This window comes from Crinia signifera, chromosome 4 (genome assembly GCF_055691185.1).
Source record: "Crinia signifera chromosome 4, ASM5569118v1, whole genome shotgun sequence".
NCBI classification, from domain to species: Eukaryota; Metazoa; Chordata; class Amphibia; order Anura; family Myobatrachidae; genus Crinia; species Crinia signifera.
Window position 1 is genome coordinate 131,453,823 of NC_139220.1, and position 17,989 is coordinate 131,471,811.

Below are 17,989 nucleotides of genomic sequence, written 5' to 3' on the forward strand. Positions count from 1 at the left end.
GATACAATGTAAATGTATCTATCTTGCATTCCTTTTTCCCCAAAAAACGTAACAGTGTAATGTGGGGTAGGAAAAATGAAGGAGGTTGATAGACTAATGAGGGAGAGAGGGAGATTGCTGCTATTTCAGGGAGTCTCCTGCAGAAAGCAGGGTGGTAGGCAACTATGCCATAGAGTGGTTGCAACACAATGCATAGGCCATGCTGCTGCAACAGATTGTGCTCTGTCACTTGAGCTGCTGGAGCCTGACTACAGGGAGAAAACGGTCTATAGACAACATGAGCACAAATATGTTTATGCCAGGAAGGTGCACTAGAAGGAAGAAAGTGGCCGCTTTGAAAAACAGTGTTATGTATGCAACATAGCAAATAAGTAACCACAGGCACCCTTGAAAGCAGAGCTCATTAAATGTTTGAAGAATAGCAACACAATGCGCAATAATTCCAATAACAGCAATGATTAAGTCACAACTGCTGTACTTGTCTTCTCATTGTTATTGCCTGCATCATTTTCTCTTATTTTATTGTATGGCCACACACTCCTATTTGACATGATCTCTAAGCAACTGGAAACTCAGTTCTCCCCATGCTGTAAAGGATTATTACAGACCCCTGAACCATGGAGGCTGTACTTTTCATTATTTCATTTAAATCTAGCATCTTGATAATTTTCACAGAACAGAAAAATGGAAAAGCAAAATAACTTTTTTCTGGATTTGAATACCAGACTTTGTCCATAAGTATTTACCCAGTATATGGTCAATAGATTAACACACTACCTTGTGATTGCCTCTGTGTTTGTGCATTTGTGAGAAAGATGTAGTTTCACTAGCTGCCAACAGTTGGCAGTGTTTCAGAGACAAACGGACACTATATATAAAAAATGTATGCATCTCAAACTATTTTCCAATTATCATAAAACCAAAGCAAATAATGTGATTTTCGATCAATTTTTAAAACCTATCAAAAGGTGAGCTATTACCTTACATGCCCTTATGTAATAAAAGGTACTTGTTTCCTAGCACGGCCACAATCTTATGGATCGTGTACCTTTAAGTTAAGGTACACGATCCACACGATCCACACGATGGACCCGATTTCCTTTGAAATCAGGTCCATTTTGCCGGCTAAGGCACAATATCGGGGGCATCGCGTCGGTCGGGACCATTAACATTGGTCCCGTCGCGACCGACGCGATGCCCCCGATTTCCCCATAGGCTTCAATGTTAAAATATTTTTTAACATTGAAATCGTGAGGATCGCGTCGGTCTTGTGCCATTATAATGGCACAAGATGAGATGGACTTGATTAAGCCCATCTCACCTTTAAAAAAATGTGAAATGGGCCAATATGACCCATTTCACATTATAGATGTCCCCGTCGTCACCCCACGATAGATGCCAACCCGAAGCGTGGCGAGCGCAGCGAGCCCGCGAGGGGCGGCGGTGCGCGTCCTCCGACCTTTTCATTCCCCTACTATCCACTAGGGCGTGGAGTGAGAATAGAATAGTGTGGCGAGCGCAGCGAGCCCCGCGAGGGGACGCGGATACCTTCACAGGTAAACGTGTCCCTTCGCGGGCTTCACAGGTATCCGCGTCCGCTCGCCACACTATTCTATTCTCACTCCACGCCCTAGTGGATAGTAGGGGAATGAAAAGGTCGGAGGACGCGCACCGACGCCCCTCGCGGGCTCGCTGCGCTCGCCACGCTTCGGGTTGTCGTCTATCGTGGGGTGGGGTTTACGTCGTTAAATTTGGGGGTCTAGGGAATATTTTACATTGAATCCAATGTAAAATCGGGTCCCAGGGACCCGATTTACATTTCATTCAATCAAAAAATCGGGTCCAAAATCGGGTCGGTCGCGTCGATCGCATCGCATGCGACCAAATCGCATGCGATGCGATCGACCCGATTTTTCCGACACGACCACCCCGATGTAAATCGGTGTGGCCGTGCTAGGAAACAAGTACCTAATAAAATACTGATTGCAGAGTAAAAAAAAAAAAAACACTGAGCAAAAAAAATTAATCAGTCAGTCAATGCTTGATATTCAGTGTCACGGTGATGACTCTGAAAGCATACCAAGTTCTACATACCATATTAAACCTCTGAAAATGCAGCATGACTTTTAAGGCAATCATTTCAGCCCATTACACTACATGCATCAAAACACGACTTCACTACACTTCCGTTTAATAGACTCGACACATGAAAAATTGCTCGACAAGAGGCAAATGTTTTCAACGATTCAAATAACCAACAGACATTCCCTAATAACATTATGCTAGAAACAGGACACAAAAGGGTATTCATAGACAGCAAGGCACAAATCTGTCATTACTTGATGTCTTTTTGATCAAATGACTGAAGTGTTGCCAGCCTGCAGAAGCTCCCAGATATGATCCATTCCAATTACTAAGCCACAGTCGTGTAAAGTATATTCACATTTATTTACAGTGCTTTTGTAGTATTCATTCATAGTTCAGCGTTTAGGGCACATTTTGTACCCGGTTTTTAAGCATTATTTGTTGAAAATAAACATTTTAGTGTTTTAAGTGATCTGGGCTAAATTATGTGTGAGGCAGGCAGGCAGGCAGGCAGGCAAGACAGATCTTTGAACTTTTTTCCCCACCTCCCCATTTACAGAGTTTTATCTAACCACAGTACCTGCACTATATGTGCATTCACTGAATATTTACAGAGAGAAATAATACAAGTTACGCTGCCCAACTGTCATCATCCCCCAAGTGCGTACATTCCTAGGTAGAACGGCACTTTAAGGACAACTTTCTACCACATTTACCTTTAGTCATGTAATACAATTCAGGTTCATGTGCAACTAAATGCCCATACACAGTGGTTGATTTTGAGCTGAAAGCAGCTCAGTTTTGTCCATGTATAGGGGCCAGTGATGAGCAGTGAGCGCTGACCCCCGCATCACTGCCGGCAACCAACGCTTATCTCATGGTATTACCAGCAGATGAGCGCTGTGGTGGATGGCTTTCCATATCGTCGTTCTAAGGAAAGTCGGCACCCCCTGGGAAAAATTGGTTAGATGGGCAAAAAATGCTCTGTGTGTATGCACAGCGATTTTCAGACCAGCAATTTTCCCCATCATCGGTCTGCATACACGCTGGGCAAAACTGCCCCATGCATATGAACCTTAAGAAAGAAAAGTGCTTAGTGTCTTTTACTTGAATTTAATGATGCTACATGGTATTTAGTTGCACTTTACAAATTTGGTGGAAATAGTAACATTAAGTTCAAAATATATGACAAATGCCTGACCCCAGTCAGGACACTGCTGAAATTTAATTAGAAGTGAGCCAAACATATGGGATCAGAAATATTACCACTTTTCCATAGCAGGAGTTATCCATCTACCCGGGTTTTTGCTAGTGGAAATGCTCTGTTGTGAAATTACCCGGTTTGGATTCCCCTGCAATTCAACCCAGGAAATTACCAGGGTTAATCCCAGGCCACTACAGCATCAAGGGGTAGTGGAGATGCTTCCAACCCGATAGATTTGAAAAACAGAGCCGATAGGAGCTTCTAGGGTATTGTTATACATGTACAACATGCACATATGTGCACTTTTTACATGGCTAGGTACACCAATGGCTCAGGTATACTGCACAGTTTTCACAAAAGTTGTACATGTTTTGTGTGAAGACACTTTTGAAAAAGTTTCATATTGATTATTTGGGACTGACTTTTTCAAATAATTATTTGTGGTCTCTTCTTTAATCAGAATTTTTTTTCTTTAATTGTGGCCCTTTTGGGCAATGGTGGCCCTGTTTTGTGACACCCCCCTTGGTCCTTGGTAAAGCCATTTAAAAATGCCTTTTCTCATGTAATCTGTACGGAAAAAAACAAGCCTTACACGGGTTAAGTGTAAACAGGGCTGATCCGGCAATTTACCAGGTCGCACTACAGTGGAAATGGGTCTTAAATCCAGGTCCAACCCAGCATTGATCCAGGGACAAATTACAGGGTCTGACCCATGTTGCTAGTGGAAAAAGAGTTATAAGTGTTCTCTGCTGCCTCAGTAACTGTAAAGAGGAGAAACATTAACATTTAAATCACAAGTTTTACTTCATCATTTGTCTCCTTTCACAGAAACAAAAAAGTTACAGCACATTATCCTGAAAGATGCTTAAATTTCTTATTTCTTAAAAATTCCTCCCAAGATGAAATTTAAAACTACCCCGAGTTACAGCAATGGGAAATTTCTTTAGGTAGACCAAAGTTACAGTATTTGGTTGTTTGTTGTGTTTTTTTTTTTTTTTTTTTAGGAAGGGAAGTTTACATTTTGCTTACAGCATTAAAATGTTATTACACAGCACCAAATATAGTAAACCTTGCTGTATGTATATACTGTAGGTCCTAGAAGGGTAATCTATTCACTGTATGAACACAAGACAAGAATACAGTAATTAGATGGCTTTGTTTCTCAGTGTCTCATGGCCCGGCATGATTTATACCCGCTGCATTGTAAAAGTGATTAAGCACTGCAATATGTTTAGAGTACTTCTTAAGATTAAGCCTTAAGTTATCAAAGGTTTTTCTTCTTCCCATAATTATGCAGTATTCTATAAAAGCAGCTTCCTAGCAAACAAACATAATAGCCTCACCGCAAATAGCAATACTGTATATACACTTTACATAATTAATCTGTTAATATGACTCCTGTAATGCCCCGACTACAGTTCAATAGTTTATTGTATTCTTTCCAAGTGCAAAAAAAAAAAAAGAAAAGAAAGGGAACCCCTATTTTAATTATGAGCCAAGTAGGTTAATTAACTTTAATTTAAAAGCACGGTCATTAGAATGAGGGGGGGGGGGGGGGGGGAAGTAAAACCACAGAGAACACCAGAAAGTCTAAATCGGTTACTAGTAAACCTAACTCTATAGTGGCTACAGGATACCAATGCAGTACAATACTGCAAGCCCCAGATACCATTAATCAGGTGCACGGTGACATTCTGGATTAATAAAACCGCTTTAACACCAAAATCCCGGATCCAACCCAGTATTTGGAAAATGGTTCCAAGCCAGGTCGGATCCGAGATTTGCTCCGATTAAACTGCGGTGCCGACCTGCAGTTTAAACGGGGACAGCGCTTGGAAATGACATCCTCTCCAAGTGCCCGGACTGCCGATCGCCGTGCTGGGGGTAAGCCGAGCACCAAGGTAGGCTGCTGGGCTGCCACCAGCCTTGGTGCACCCTGTAGGCGAATGGATGCCGCAACACATTGAGCGATTGATTTAAAAAATAAATATATATATATATATATATATATATATATATATATACTTTGTGCTCGACCACTCACTGTCATCCTTATGTGAAGTTGACGAGGTGTGTAGCCAACTTAAGACTATCCAGTGCTTTACAAATTGATGGTTACATGTAATCATTACACATGCAATTCTGACACCACCATCCTGTGCACAATCTGTACATTGACATTGAGGAGCTGTAGCCAGAAGCTTCACATGTAAGAAGCTCGTGGCTGTTTCAAATTCATTGGCAGCAGCTGGAAATCAGTGTGGGGGCATTAAAAATGCAGAATGAGTGACAAGGTCACTCATTCAATGTTCCAGGTGCCTCGATCTATTGGTGCCCTAGGTAACTGAAGATTCACCCAATAGTAGCACCGTTGTTTAAATGAAGCTACAAAACACTTTTACTTACCGGTATATAGAAAATGTTTGCACAAAAAAAAAAGTAACCCAGAATGAACATATCTGAAGCTGGGCGCACATTATACAACCATTTAACCCCTCTGCTCCCTTGGGCCCCAGGACTCCCCCTTCCCATGTCTGTATTTCTAACCATTTCTTCTTGGTCTCTGCCGCTTCACAATCTTATGCTAATGTAGGGTACACACCAGAAAGATTAGGGCTCAATACCATCAATCTGGATCCAATTTCAACCGAGTGGATGTAGATTGAATGTAGATTGGGCATGTTTAGATCGGATTCCGATCAGATTCCAATCCAATGCGCATCCCCGCTGTCGTTTGGTCATTTTACAGATCCTACCTGCTGCAGGTAGGATCTGTAAAAGATCCATTCAACTGGATACAGACTCAGATCGGATTGGATGCAGATCGTTAGCAGATCGCATGATCTGCTGACAATCAGGATCGTTCTGGTGTGTATCAGGCATTACAAATAATGCTCCCAAGGCTATGTCCTCCTTCTCTTTTCTCTTTACACATCTTCCCTTGGTGATCGCATAAGACCATTCAGTCTATAATACAACCTATGTGCGGATGAAACCTATTTCTCCATTTTCTGTTTCAGCTCCAGCTGTAGCTCTTTTCGGTACTTATGTATTATCTGGGCTCCCATGTTAAAGGCACCCCATTTTTTTTACCCCTACTATCCAACTACGCATGGAGTTGATTTTATATAGTGTGGCGAGCGCAGCGACACACCATGCCCGAAGCGTGGCGAGCGCAGCGAGCCCCGCGAGGGGACGCGGTCTCATAAGAAAAACGGGAGCCCAGATATTACATAAGTACCCGCTTTTCTTTCCTCTGGATGTCTCAGAGCCATCTTATGCTCAAAATATCTAAGACTGAGCACTGGTCCATTTTCCAAGTAATTCAGTTGCTAACACTATCCTTTCCACTGTTCCACAAGTTTGTTGAACTAGCGTCATCCTCACTCGGTAGTTACGGTATATCCAGTCTGAATTACTTAACCTTCTACTCTCTTTTCTTCGCCCTTCTGAAATCAATGCTCAGTGTTGATGATTGTTGCATGGGTCTGATTCTACCTCTACAGCAATACTTAATTGGCTCCACTACAGAATGCCGTTTCAGCTTCACTTTAAAAGCACTCAATTGCTTATTTTACATCCATGACTTTTCCCATTCTGCTCCCTTCCTCCAATTTGACTCATCTTATTCAAATGTTTCCTGAAAACTTACCTGCTTGTGTAAGCTTTCTAGCTTTTCTCATATAAAACTCACATCTTACTATAGGTTTCTCTGTACACTTGGTAGTACCATGTAAATAAAAGATAATAATGGACATGAAAGATTAAGGTTTTGTTTCCCAACACAACGCACTATATCTCTTTTTTTTTTTATATTCACCTAAAAAAATAAAAACTTTGAAGATGCCTCTTTCTGTGTCCACTAGAACATTTCAAGTAAAAGGAAATTGTGCTACTATAACGGAATGGGACAATAGGCATACAGCTGTAAAAGCTATAATTATATATACTGTATATACTCGAGTATAAGTCGACCCAAATATAAGCCGAGGCACCTAATTTGACAACATAAAACTGGGAAAACTTACTTGACTCAAGTGGGACCCTCACTCGAGTATAAGCCGAGGGGGGCTTTTTCAGCATAAAAAATGTTCTGAAAAAGTAGGCATATACTCGAGTATATATGGTATATAGTCTGATGAAAATACTGTAGTATTGAAACGTTGCTTCAATAAAAAATTATTTCAAGTTGAAAGTGGTCTGGAGTGCCGTGTATATTGAAAACATCTATAGATAGATAGATAGGTAGATAGAGGAAACTAATTTCCTAATTAAACTGTGATTTGTCCTTGCGTTTGGAATGAGAGGAAAGGCCAAAACGTAACCTAGCTGAGAATCTAAAGGATGACTGCATTAGAGTAGGGCATCGAAGATCAATCTTTCAAAAATGACCGATCTACATGCCTGATACATTGAAGAATTATTAATTCTTATATATGGATTAATTCTGTATGTATGTGTCAATAAGATGATTTCAAATGTATCAATCTTTCTACCTGTTCCCCAACATGTTTTCTTCCACAGTACATACCCTGTATGAACACACACTGAACCAACAAATTTTCTTATCATGTGCACATTACATATTGGCCAATGTATAATTAGGTATGAACGGTTATAAGACATTGAAATGATGGGTAGTATAATATTTATTCATACACTAAAATGATGATGCAACACAATCATTACATTTAACGAGATGCTTTAAATAACCCCTCTAAGGACCCAGTGTGATGTTCCAGCGGTGTGTAGTCACAGCAGCCAGGTGAGAGCACATTTAGCGGAGGCAAAGTTTCCAGCTAACACCAGTTCAGTCTGATCCAGTCTATACATTTATAAAACAGGGTTACATGTATGTAGATAGGGAAAATCAAAGACTGCAGAGATTCTGTTAGTTAAACATGTCCAAAAAAGGATTAGTGACCCCCTCCAGAAAAGCCTGAACATAAAGAATGTGTATAGTAAACCAGTACACAATTATACAGGTTTCACTGCCACTAAGATTACAGGTACTTTGCAATGCTTAACCAGCACCACAGTATTTTCACCTTCATCTCTTAATACAGGTACTGCCATACCTTTCCTCTCCTTCTCTACTCCTATAGATTATATAACCAGCACTTGTTCTTTATACAGACATCTGCTGGATGTCACTTCAAAGAGCTACTCTAAAGCTGTGTACAGGGGGGGGGGGGGGGGGGGGGGGGGTGGCGCGATATATTGCTCAGTGTCTCCTTTTCATCAGTGACTAGAGATGGGCACTGATGAAAGGGAAACTTTACCGGGGGAGCCGCAGATTGGAATCAGCTGGTTGCAGGAGCAAGCTTCTGCGACCAGCGATCATAAGGGGGCTAAAAACGGGAGTCCGCACCCAGCGATTTATCGCCGATGCACACTCCAATCGCTGGCAATATGGTCGCTCAGCGTGTGTACGCACCTTAACAGGAACACATCTGCCACTTCACATACTTTTTGAGTAAGGATGGAAGCCATCAACTTATTGAAATTGTTCCAAACCTGCCTTCCAGAAAGCCTTGCTGTCCATTATGTGACAGCTGTTTAAGAATCTAAGGACATCATGGATGCAGTCAGCACTATGCGGACTATGGATGAGGAGAAAAATAGGCACAATCCAAGCAGTATTCTGGTTGCAGAAAATTCCACATTGGAATTTGGGAGGGGGTGGGGTGTCTTCCTTAATCCTTCAGACAGGAAGAGACACCAGAAAACAGCTTCTTCTTCAGGATAGGCTGGAATATACTGAGGGTTTACCCTACACAGCTCACTCTGTCCCAATTACTGCATATTAAAATATTCCCAATTCAATTACACAAAATTATTTTGAGAAGCTTTAAGAAATATTTCTAGTACATTTAAATAGCTTTTAAATATAATAGTGCTTCAAAAGTATATGGAGGCAATACTATGTATTACTTGACGCACAAACGTAGATCATTGGCATATAGGTTGGCGCATTGGGCATTGTGTGCATTGCTGCGACTGACCAACCAATATTTATTTTCCTTCACTGTGGAGAAACAGTCCTGCCCAGATTGAGGGAAGCAGATATTGTGACCATACACTGGGAGTTCTCTCACAGCTTATAGCCACATAATCTCTGTGCTGGGATAAAATGTCTGCAGATCTGACAGGTATTTTTCCTGACTGAAGTCCATCAGTAGAGGGTTTGAAGGGGTTGGCATCATTTGGTCTACAGCATGTTGGTCACCAAGCATTAGGACGACATGGGGAAAGGTCGGCATGGTTCTAGGTCAACATGGGACAAGGTCGACATGGATCTAGGTCGACACAAGCATTAGGTCAGCATTGTCTAAGTTGAGCGTCAAACGGTCGACGTGGGGTTTTCCACTGTTTTTTTCTAACCGATTGTCGACACAGTTTCCAGTGCACCGCATCCCCTCACATGTCGCTCGCGATGCTGTGATCAGCACACTTTTATTCTCCCACCACGACTTAGAGGATGGTAGGGCATGAAATACCACCTGTCGGCACATGTCAGCTCAAATTTTTTGAAAAACCCCAGGTCGACCTAGACACTGTCAACCTAATGTTTGTGTCGACCTAATGACCTGTTGACCTTGACCCAAGTTGACCAACATGAGGTAGACCAAATGATCGTATCCCATTTAAAGATGCTCCTTTATCGGAGGGCAAAGCTCTATTGCTAGCAACAGGGCTTGTTTTCCTATAAATGAAGTAACTTCCTGCCTTCCATATCCAGGTTACTCTTCAGGGGCATAGTTATCACAAACCACATTTTTAAAGCAAATGTGAAAAATAATTTTCAGCTAAATTTGCATTGTGAATATATGTCCATGCAAATGTACTATAATCCTTTATTCTGGTGAAAAACTGATTATAACCCACCCTGGTAAAGCACGAGAAGCTGATAGATATCTAATACCCCGTTCTCACTGCCGCAAAAACCCGGGTATTTGCCAGGGCAAGCAGTAATTTCCCAGGTTGTGTCTCTGTGTGAAAGGGTCTTTGTGAAATTCCCGGGTGTTATGCCCCAGGAATTACACACAGGTTTTTTGCAGGGTTTTTCCTGGGTAATACACGGGTGTGTGGCATTGTGAACAGGTTAGACCCGGGTTTTTCTCACAAAATGCAAAAAAGCAAGTTAATTGCATTGCTCAATGCTGCTTTTTAAACAGCCAATCAAAGATACATTTTAAAAATCCAATCAAAGCAGCTCTTAGATGCCACACACTTGATGGCAGGTATACCAGGGGAAGCAGTGTGAACGGGGCTGACACGGTAATTTCCTGGGTCTAAAGTGCAGTAGAAATGGGGTCTGTAGAGCGGAGATGCTCTGTGCCCCGCCAAAAACACGTGATTTTGCATGGCGGCAATGAGAACGCAGCATTACTCTAATATTCCGCTTCGAAGCATGCGCAGCTGTTGGGTGGCACATGCACCAGCGAGGGAGACACTGTAGCCCATGTAGGGCTGAGACCATTAATGATTGGTAAATATAGCTATGGGGGCTGCTTTGCCTTCAGAAATGGAGGAAACGGAAGAAATCGGAGCTGTCTGCATGGTAAATACCTGGGATCTTTAATATTAAATAGGCACCTGTGTCATATATTGGTACTTGTACTATTGACATGAGTGTTCTGCTAATGCAATCCGGAGAAAACAGAAACTAGTGGCTCAAATTGAAATTCTAGTTTAATACTTGTGCTACATCTTCTGAATATACACACATGGAGCAGAAAAATGCCTCTAGGACAGCAAGATAGCTCTATAGTTTTCAGTGGAATACTGTGTAGATTGATCTGCAGTAATGATAACATAATGCTTAATTGCAGAGAAACTCATCAGTAGCTGAATTATGCAGAGATAAATCTAACAATTTGTCATCATAAACGTAATTTTAATAAACAGGCCACAAAGATTTGTCTCAGAGAACCTTATTTACAGAGGCACAAACTCACACCAGTATAATAACATCGGACCTGTGCATACAGAACAGAAGGTACTTGTTTCCTAGAACGGCCACCATCGGGGGTAATCGTGTACCTTAACTTAAGGTACACGATTACCCCCGATGGACCCGATTTCCTTTGAAATCAGGTCCATTTTGCCGGCAAAGGCAAAATCGGGTCCATCACGTCGGTCAGGTGCATTAACATGGCACACGACGCGACCAACGCGATGCACCCGATTTTGGCATAGGGTTCAATGTTAAAATATTTTTAACAATGTAATCGGGAAAAAAATGGGCCCATTTCTCATTGTATATGCCCCCCCCCCATTGTGAACGTCACCCTACGATTGACGCCAACCCGAAGCGTGGCGAGCGTAGCGAGCCCGCGAGGGGCGGCGGTCTGCGTCCTCCGACCTTTTCATACCCCTACTATCCACGTCGGCGTGGAGTTGAGAATATAAAGTGTGGCGAGCGCAGCAAACCAGAAGCGTGGCGAGCCCCCCGAGGGGACGCGTATACCTGTGAAGTTATACGCGTCCCCATGCGGGGCTCGCTGCGCTCCCCACGCTTCGGGCTCGCCACACTTTATATTCTCAACTCCACGCCGACGTGGATAGTAGGTCGGAGGTATGAAAAGGTCAGAGGACGCGTACCGCCGCCGCTCGCCACGCTTCGGGGTGGCGTCAATCGTGGGGTGCCGTTGAGGGAGTTAAAATTGGGGTCTGGGGAGACTTTTACATTCAATCAATGTAAAAATCGGGACCATTGCATCGGTCGCATGCGATGCGATGCGACCGACCCAATCAACATCGGTGTGGCCGTTCTAGGAAACAAGTACCGAACAGAACAAAGACCACTGAATACAAACAGACCTCAGATTGAGCTTTCAAGGGTCAAGCTTTGTACTGTAAATGAAGCAGATATGAGAATTAAGGTAAAATGTTGGTGGTTTTATTTGGATTTGGGCAAACTACCCAGGTCTTGTGTAGGTCTGACAATTATGAACCCAGAAACACGTTCTTGGGTTTGCACCTCTGCTTTTAAACCAGGGTTTTCCCCGTTACTTTCGCCCTTGGTAGACAACTCTGCTTAAGTCTGAATGGTGCGTCCTGGGAATTCACTCACCTAGAAGCCTCTAATTGGCTCTTGCAGCTGCCTGGAGGGGGTGGGTGTCCTGCTACAGTCCATGTTGCAGGTTGTAGAAGCAACCGGTGCAACAGCAACACTGCCCATTGTGGTGAGGTCCGGTAGCTGGTGTATAGGATGTTTGTGTATATATGTTATGTGCGTATATAAATGTGACATGTTTGTTAAATGAGGGCAGCCGTGGCTTGTAGAATGCCAGGGAGGACCAGGCTTACAGCATGTCTGAAAGGGGTCAACCCAGGAATTTCCTAGGTCTCCTGTGTAGGGTAAAAGGGGGTCTGTTCAGGGAAATTCCTGGTTCATATGTCTGAAAGTGGTATAAGTTGTGTATCAATTTACCACAAAGTAGCACTTTAAACCAGGGTGGGCTGAGATGCAATAATTTTCCTGCTTTCTAGACCAGGCAAATTCCCAAGTTGCATGTATTTACTGGAATATGAATGTACCATAAATCAGTCTGACTAGCATGGGACACATGGTAAATTAACAGTGTTACAATAGTAAGACAGACATGATCAGACGCTGACAGTTGTAGTTCAGCAACAACCGAATTACCTGATCTTGAATTTTATAACTAAATTCAAATGCAATTAAGGCAGAACACTATATAGGCCATTAATGTATTCAAGAAATCAAAAGTACCTTATACTCCCAACTGAAAAGGGTTGTGACAGAACATCTTACACTAGCTCAGGATTACACAAAGTTTGTGTTTCCTTTCCACCCCAAAATTATTTTTGACACGGCCTAGGTGATTGCACTAATCTGTCAGTGACTTTTTTCTTCAAGAAATCTTACATACTATGTGCAGCAAAGCGGAGTGTCAGCAGTGTGCACATAATGCTAAGTGACACACCAAGCTCTGTGCGCCTGTAGTTTTCTTGTCACCGTCTCCTCAGGCATTGGTAAACTGAAGGGACAAGGCTGACATCGGCTGAGATAACACGGGAGAGTGACAGTTATACCACAGATAACCCCAGCATATAAGGGACTGCTCCCCAGAGTTCTATTTCCACTACCACAACCATACCAAGCACTTGCTTTTTACATAGAACTGAATAATATCATGGCAGGCAGAGTCACACACAAGAATAAGTATGCACCATTCCCTATGAATCTGTGTTATTAATGTGATTTTACAACCAAACAGGCAAATTTAACAGATGCCCCATAAATAACCTGTGCATTTACCTATAGGGGTGTGGAAAACTGCATATACTGTAATGTAAGTATGTCAGTGTGCTGCTCTGACAGGTGGGTGCAGGGTGGCAGCACATTATAGCACCCCCCACCACAGTGCAGCAATGCCAGTAACTTTGCCTACACTAGTTCGGGGGGGCAGAGCCCTGCAGTGCCGGTGCTGCCTGCTGATCTCTGGGCACAATACTGCTGCCAGCCTGTGCCACACTAGAGCTAATGATCCGCAGTACACGGCCAGGTGAGGCAGCCCCAGCCCCGCATACACACACACACACACACACACACACACTCGACTAGCGCTGCTGCTGCTTACTTCGGAGATGATCGGATGCATAGTAATACACGTCCTCGTAGCCCTCATGGTAATCCTCCTCTGGTCGGTACTTTTTGCCTTTTCTCCGCCTGGATCTGCGGATCTGCCTGACGAAGCCCAGGAAGCGCTCCATGCCGGTGCCCGGCGGGATGGGGGAGACAGTGGCAGCGGGGCGGAGTGTGAGCGGCGCCCGCCGGGGAGCTGCTGCTGCCGATGTCACTGGCGTGGGTATGGGCGAGCTCCTGTGTGCACCTGACTATCACTGTGTGCTCCGGGCACGGCGCATGTCCGACATCTCTCAGGCAGTGCGGGGATACTGAGTGTAGTAAAGTTGCTGCCGCGACTGAGTATGAGTGTGAGAGCCGGTGTCCCCGCACTGACATTTCTCTCCCTGCTCCCTCCTCCCTCCATCATTGGCAGAGGGGGCTGGAGGGAGACGCCTTGCTGTCAGGGCTGAACCATTGTGCTGCAGAGCAGGAACCAGGTCCGGCAGCCCCCTCATAGGGCTTGTCGGGGGACTGGAGATGGAATTGAATGTTAGACACCCCCCATTACACTCACCTACCCTGGAAACGACATTAACACATGGTACAGCCCACAGAGCACAACAAAAGTACTACTACAGTGATGGCAAGTACAGGGCAGCACTCACCTGCCTGCCAGCAGTCATACTCATACAGGAGCCTGTATGTAGGGACAGGTCTTTGGATCACTTCCCTGCTAGATACTGTACTACTGGTACAACAGCAACGCAGGTTGTAGCAGGTAACATTATACAGACCCTCCAACAGGACCCATTCCATAAGGTAAAAAATACTCTGCTCCTGGACCCTCTTTGTTTATGATTGCAGTCACCTGTGGTGAATCAAATTAATCAATTAACTATTTTAGCACACCTGATGGCAATCATAAATTAAGAGGAAAGTCCAGAAACAGAATTTTGTACTTAATGTAACGGGTCATGTTGCAGGGTCTGCATCATACACACATAACCTGTAATGTGCAAAATATGGACTGGCCTTACAACCTGCACTCACTCCCATACAGACAGCGATGAGTGAGACAGCTACTGATCACTGTTCATCTGCTGTGCACACATTTATTTATTTGCACTCTCTTATATAGCGCAGCATATTCCGTTGCACGTTACAATTGGAAACAGTGATTGGTACTTGTTTCCTAGCACGGCCACAACGATCATGATCGTGGGCATCGTGAGGAAAAATCGGGGGCATCGCGGCCATCGCAAGCACTAAAAAAATCGGGTGCGATGGCCCGCAATTTCCCCATAGGGAACAATGTTAAATGCCTCAATTTAGCCGCGATGCCCCCGATTTCCCATAGGAAACAATGTTAAATGGGTCAATTTACCCAAATCATCATAGGGAACAATGTTAAATGGGCCATAAACCCCCCAAAACACCCCTGAACAGAGAAATGTCCCCCCAAAAGTATTTTACGCCACCCCACGATCAACGCGAATCCGAAGCGTGGCGAGCGCAGCGAGCCCGTGAGGGGCGGCGGTACACGTCCTCCGACCTTTTCATACCCCCACTATCCACTAGGGCGTGGAGTTGAGAATAGAATAGTGTGGCGAGCGCAGCGAGCCACCGAGCCCCGCGGATGCCTCTGAAGCCCGCGAAGGGACGCGTTTACCTGTGAAGGTATCCGCGTGCGCTCGCCACGCTTCGGGCTCGGTGGCTCGCTACGCTCGCCACACTATTCTATTCTCAACTCCATGCCGACGTGGATAGTGGGGGTATGAAAAGGTCGGAGGATGCGTACCGCATTGATCGTGGGGTGGCGTAAAGTACTTTTGGGGGGACATTTCACTGTTCTGGGGTGTTTTTGGGGCTTTCTGGCCCATTTAACATTGTTCCCTATGATGATTTGGTGAAATTGAGGTATTTAACATTGTTCCCTATGAGAAATCGGGGGCATCGCGGGTACATTGAGCCATTTAACATTGTTTCCTATGGGGAAATCGTGGGCATCGCGTCTGGACCATTTAAGGCTTTTTTAGCCGCGACCGACGCGATTTTGACTATTTTCAATGCATTTCAATGGGAAAATCGGGGGCATCGCGTCGGTCGCGTCGTATACCACTAAAAATGACACACGATGCCCACAAACCACATTACAGGTATCGCGGGGGGGCCTCCGTCATCGCACTGCGATGCCAGCTGCATACGTTAGTGCATAAGCACTGGCATCGCGTATATTAATACATCCCGCCCAGAGAAAGGAGGGCCCTGCTCATTGCTTGCTGTACCTGGCAACAGGAATGCTCACAACAGGTGTTAATTTCTCCTTTAACAGTTGTCAACTAAAATGCTACACATTATTCACTTGATAGTTTAATGGCAGACAGAGAAGCAAAGCTGGGTATACATCATGCGATAACGTAAAATAACTAGATCCCATGAACTCCAAGATGAACAATATACTGCATTAACCCTGAATAATATTAGTAACTATATATTATAGTGGCATCACCCAGCCACCCTCTGAACATGCAGTCATTGACAATGTAATCAGATTTGACTGCAGGTTCAGCAGATGGGCAATCATTTATGACCCGTCGGAGCAGAGCGGCCCTGGGGTATCTGCAAACACCTAGGGCATCTGTTCAAGCTTAGATCCGCAGCATCGTCTCCAGCAGTCTCATATCTGCAAGAAGATTCCTCTGCTTCTTATCTTGACGGGAATAGAGCCCATTGTGTAGCAGCCCCCATCCCCTCTCTACCTTCCTTCTATCAGAGTTGCTGTCCCCAGCCGGTCATAGAGCCGTAGCTCAGGAGCCCCAACCTGCCTGCAGAATGCAGCTTTATAGAATAAGTCAACCAGACAAACACCTCCATGGCCGCGCTGCACCAAGGGCATCAGTGAGACACACACTAGTAATGCTGCTGCCAGCGCCGCCGTGTTCCACTTCCCGGCGGTGGATAGGAGGAGGAGCAGGCGGTGCTTCCCTCTCATCTTTCCCCGACTCCTCCCCTCTGCTTCCTGGATGACTGCATGGGACTCTACTCTGCTGGAGAGGCGGTGCCGCCACAGATTATAATCATGGGCAGGTGGCTGCGGATACAGAAACAGCTGAGCCCTGCCCCTGCCTGCAGAGAGAGCAAGCCCATCTCACCCTGAATGAGTAAGTACACTTACAGTTCACAGTGCCTCAGTGTAGCGAAGCGGGGGGCAGGAGGGCTGGCATGCAGCAGTAGTCAGCGGCGGGCAGCACATTTTGAAAGAACATTTCAGAACACTGGGCAGCTCTCTGATTAGCCTCACATTCAGGCGGCCGCTGAGAACGGGCATGGAGCATGTAACCCCTTAGCACATAAAACCACTGTCAATGAGCATTTAACAATTGATATTGAGCAAAAAACCTCTGGCAAGTTGCGCTTATGTGGCATAATATATAATGGGCATTACAGTGTGTGGTATAATGTGTGATGAGGGTTACAGTGTGTGGCTTAATGTGTGATGAGCATTACAGTGTGTGGCATAATGTGTGATGGGCATTATGGTGGGTGGCATGTGTGATGGGCATTACGGTGGGTGGCCTAATGTATAATGGGCATTATGGTGTGTGTGGCATAATTTTTACTGGCCATTATTATGTATGGCATAATGTGTAATGGACAATACAGTGTGCATAAGGCTAGCGCAGTTTGTCCAAGGGGGTCTACCTGACACACTGTGCCTTAGGAGCTCTAGCTGGTGCAATGTGTGTGTGAGTGGCACTGTGTGGTATATATATATATATATATATATATATACATACATACACATATATATATATACACGTATATATATATACATATAGTGTCCGTAAGTCTTCGGAACACTGCCATCTACTGGCAGAGAGCGAAACTACATCTCTTTCTCACACATGCACAAACACAGAAGGTATCAGACTAGCTTTTGAAGCTTTTGCTTCCAGCGGGCTTACTAGTAATGTGAATAACTGACGACTGTGTGGTGTAATGGGAAATGGTACTATTATATGGCCGCACTCCTTCCTCCCAAAGCCACACCCTAGATTTTCGATGAGTGCCGGGTTGTTTTGCCAGTCCCAATTAGACAC

At 44.4% G+C, this 17,989-nt stretch overlaps 1 protein-coding gene across 13 annotated transcripts in view; it reads right to left on the reverse strand.

Annotated features, from left to right (window-relative positions):
• Nucleotides 1-17,989, reverse strand: part of GRIP1 (glutamate receptor interacting protein 1) — a 483,847-nt gene that overhangs the window by 278,120 nt on the left and 187,738 nt on the right. For 7 of the 13 annotated variants that reach the window (XM_083182486.1, XM_083182485.1, XM_083182475.1 and 4 more), the window contains exon 1: nucleotides 13,903-14,322. The exons of 1 other annotated variant lie outside the window; for it this stretch is intronic. In XM_083182486.1, the coding sequence (XP_083038612.1) occupies nucleotides 13,903-14,035 (133 nt within the window). In that variant the 5' untranslated portion in view covers nucleotides 14,036-14,322. Of the gene's footprint in view, nucleotides 1-13,902; nucleotides 14,326-17,989 lie in introns of those variants that run through there. 5 more of the 13 variants (XM_083182487.1, XM_083182479.1, XM_083182478.1 and 2 more) reach the window with 3 other exon arrangements.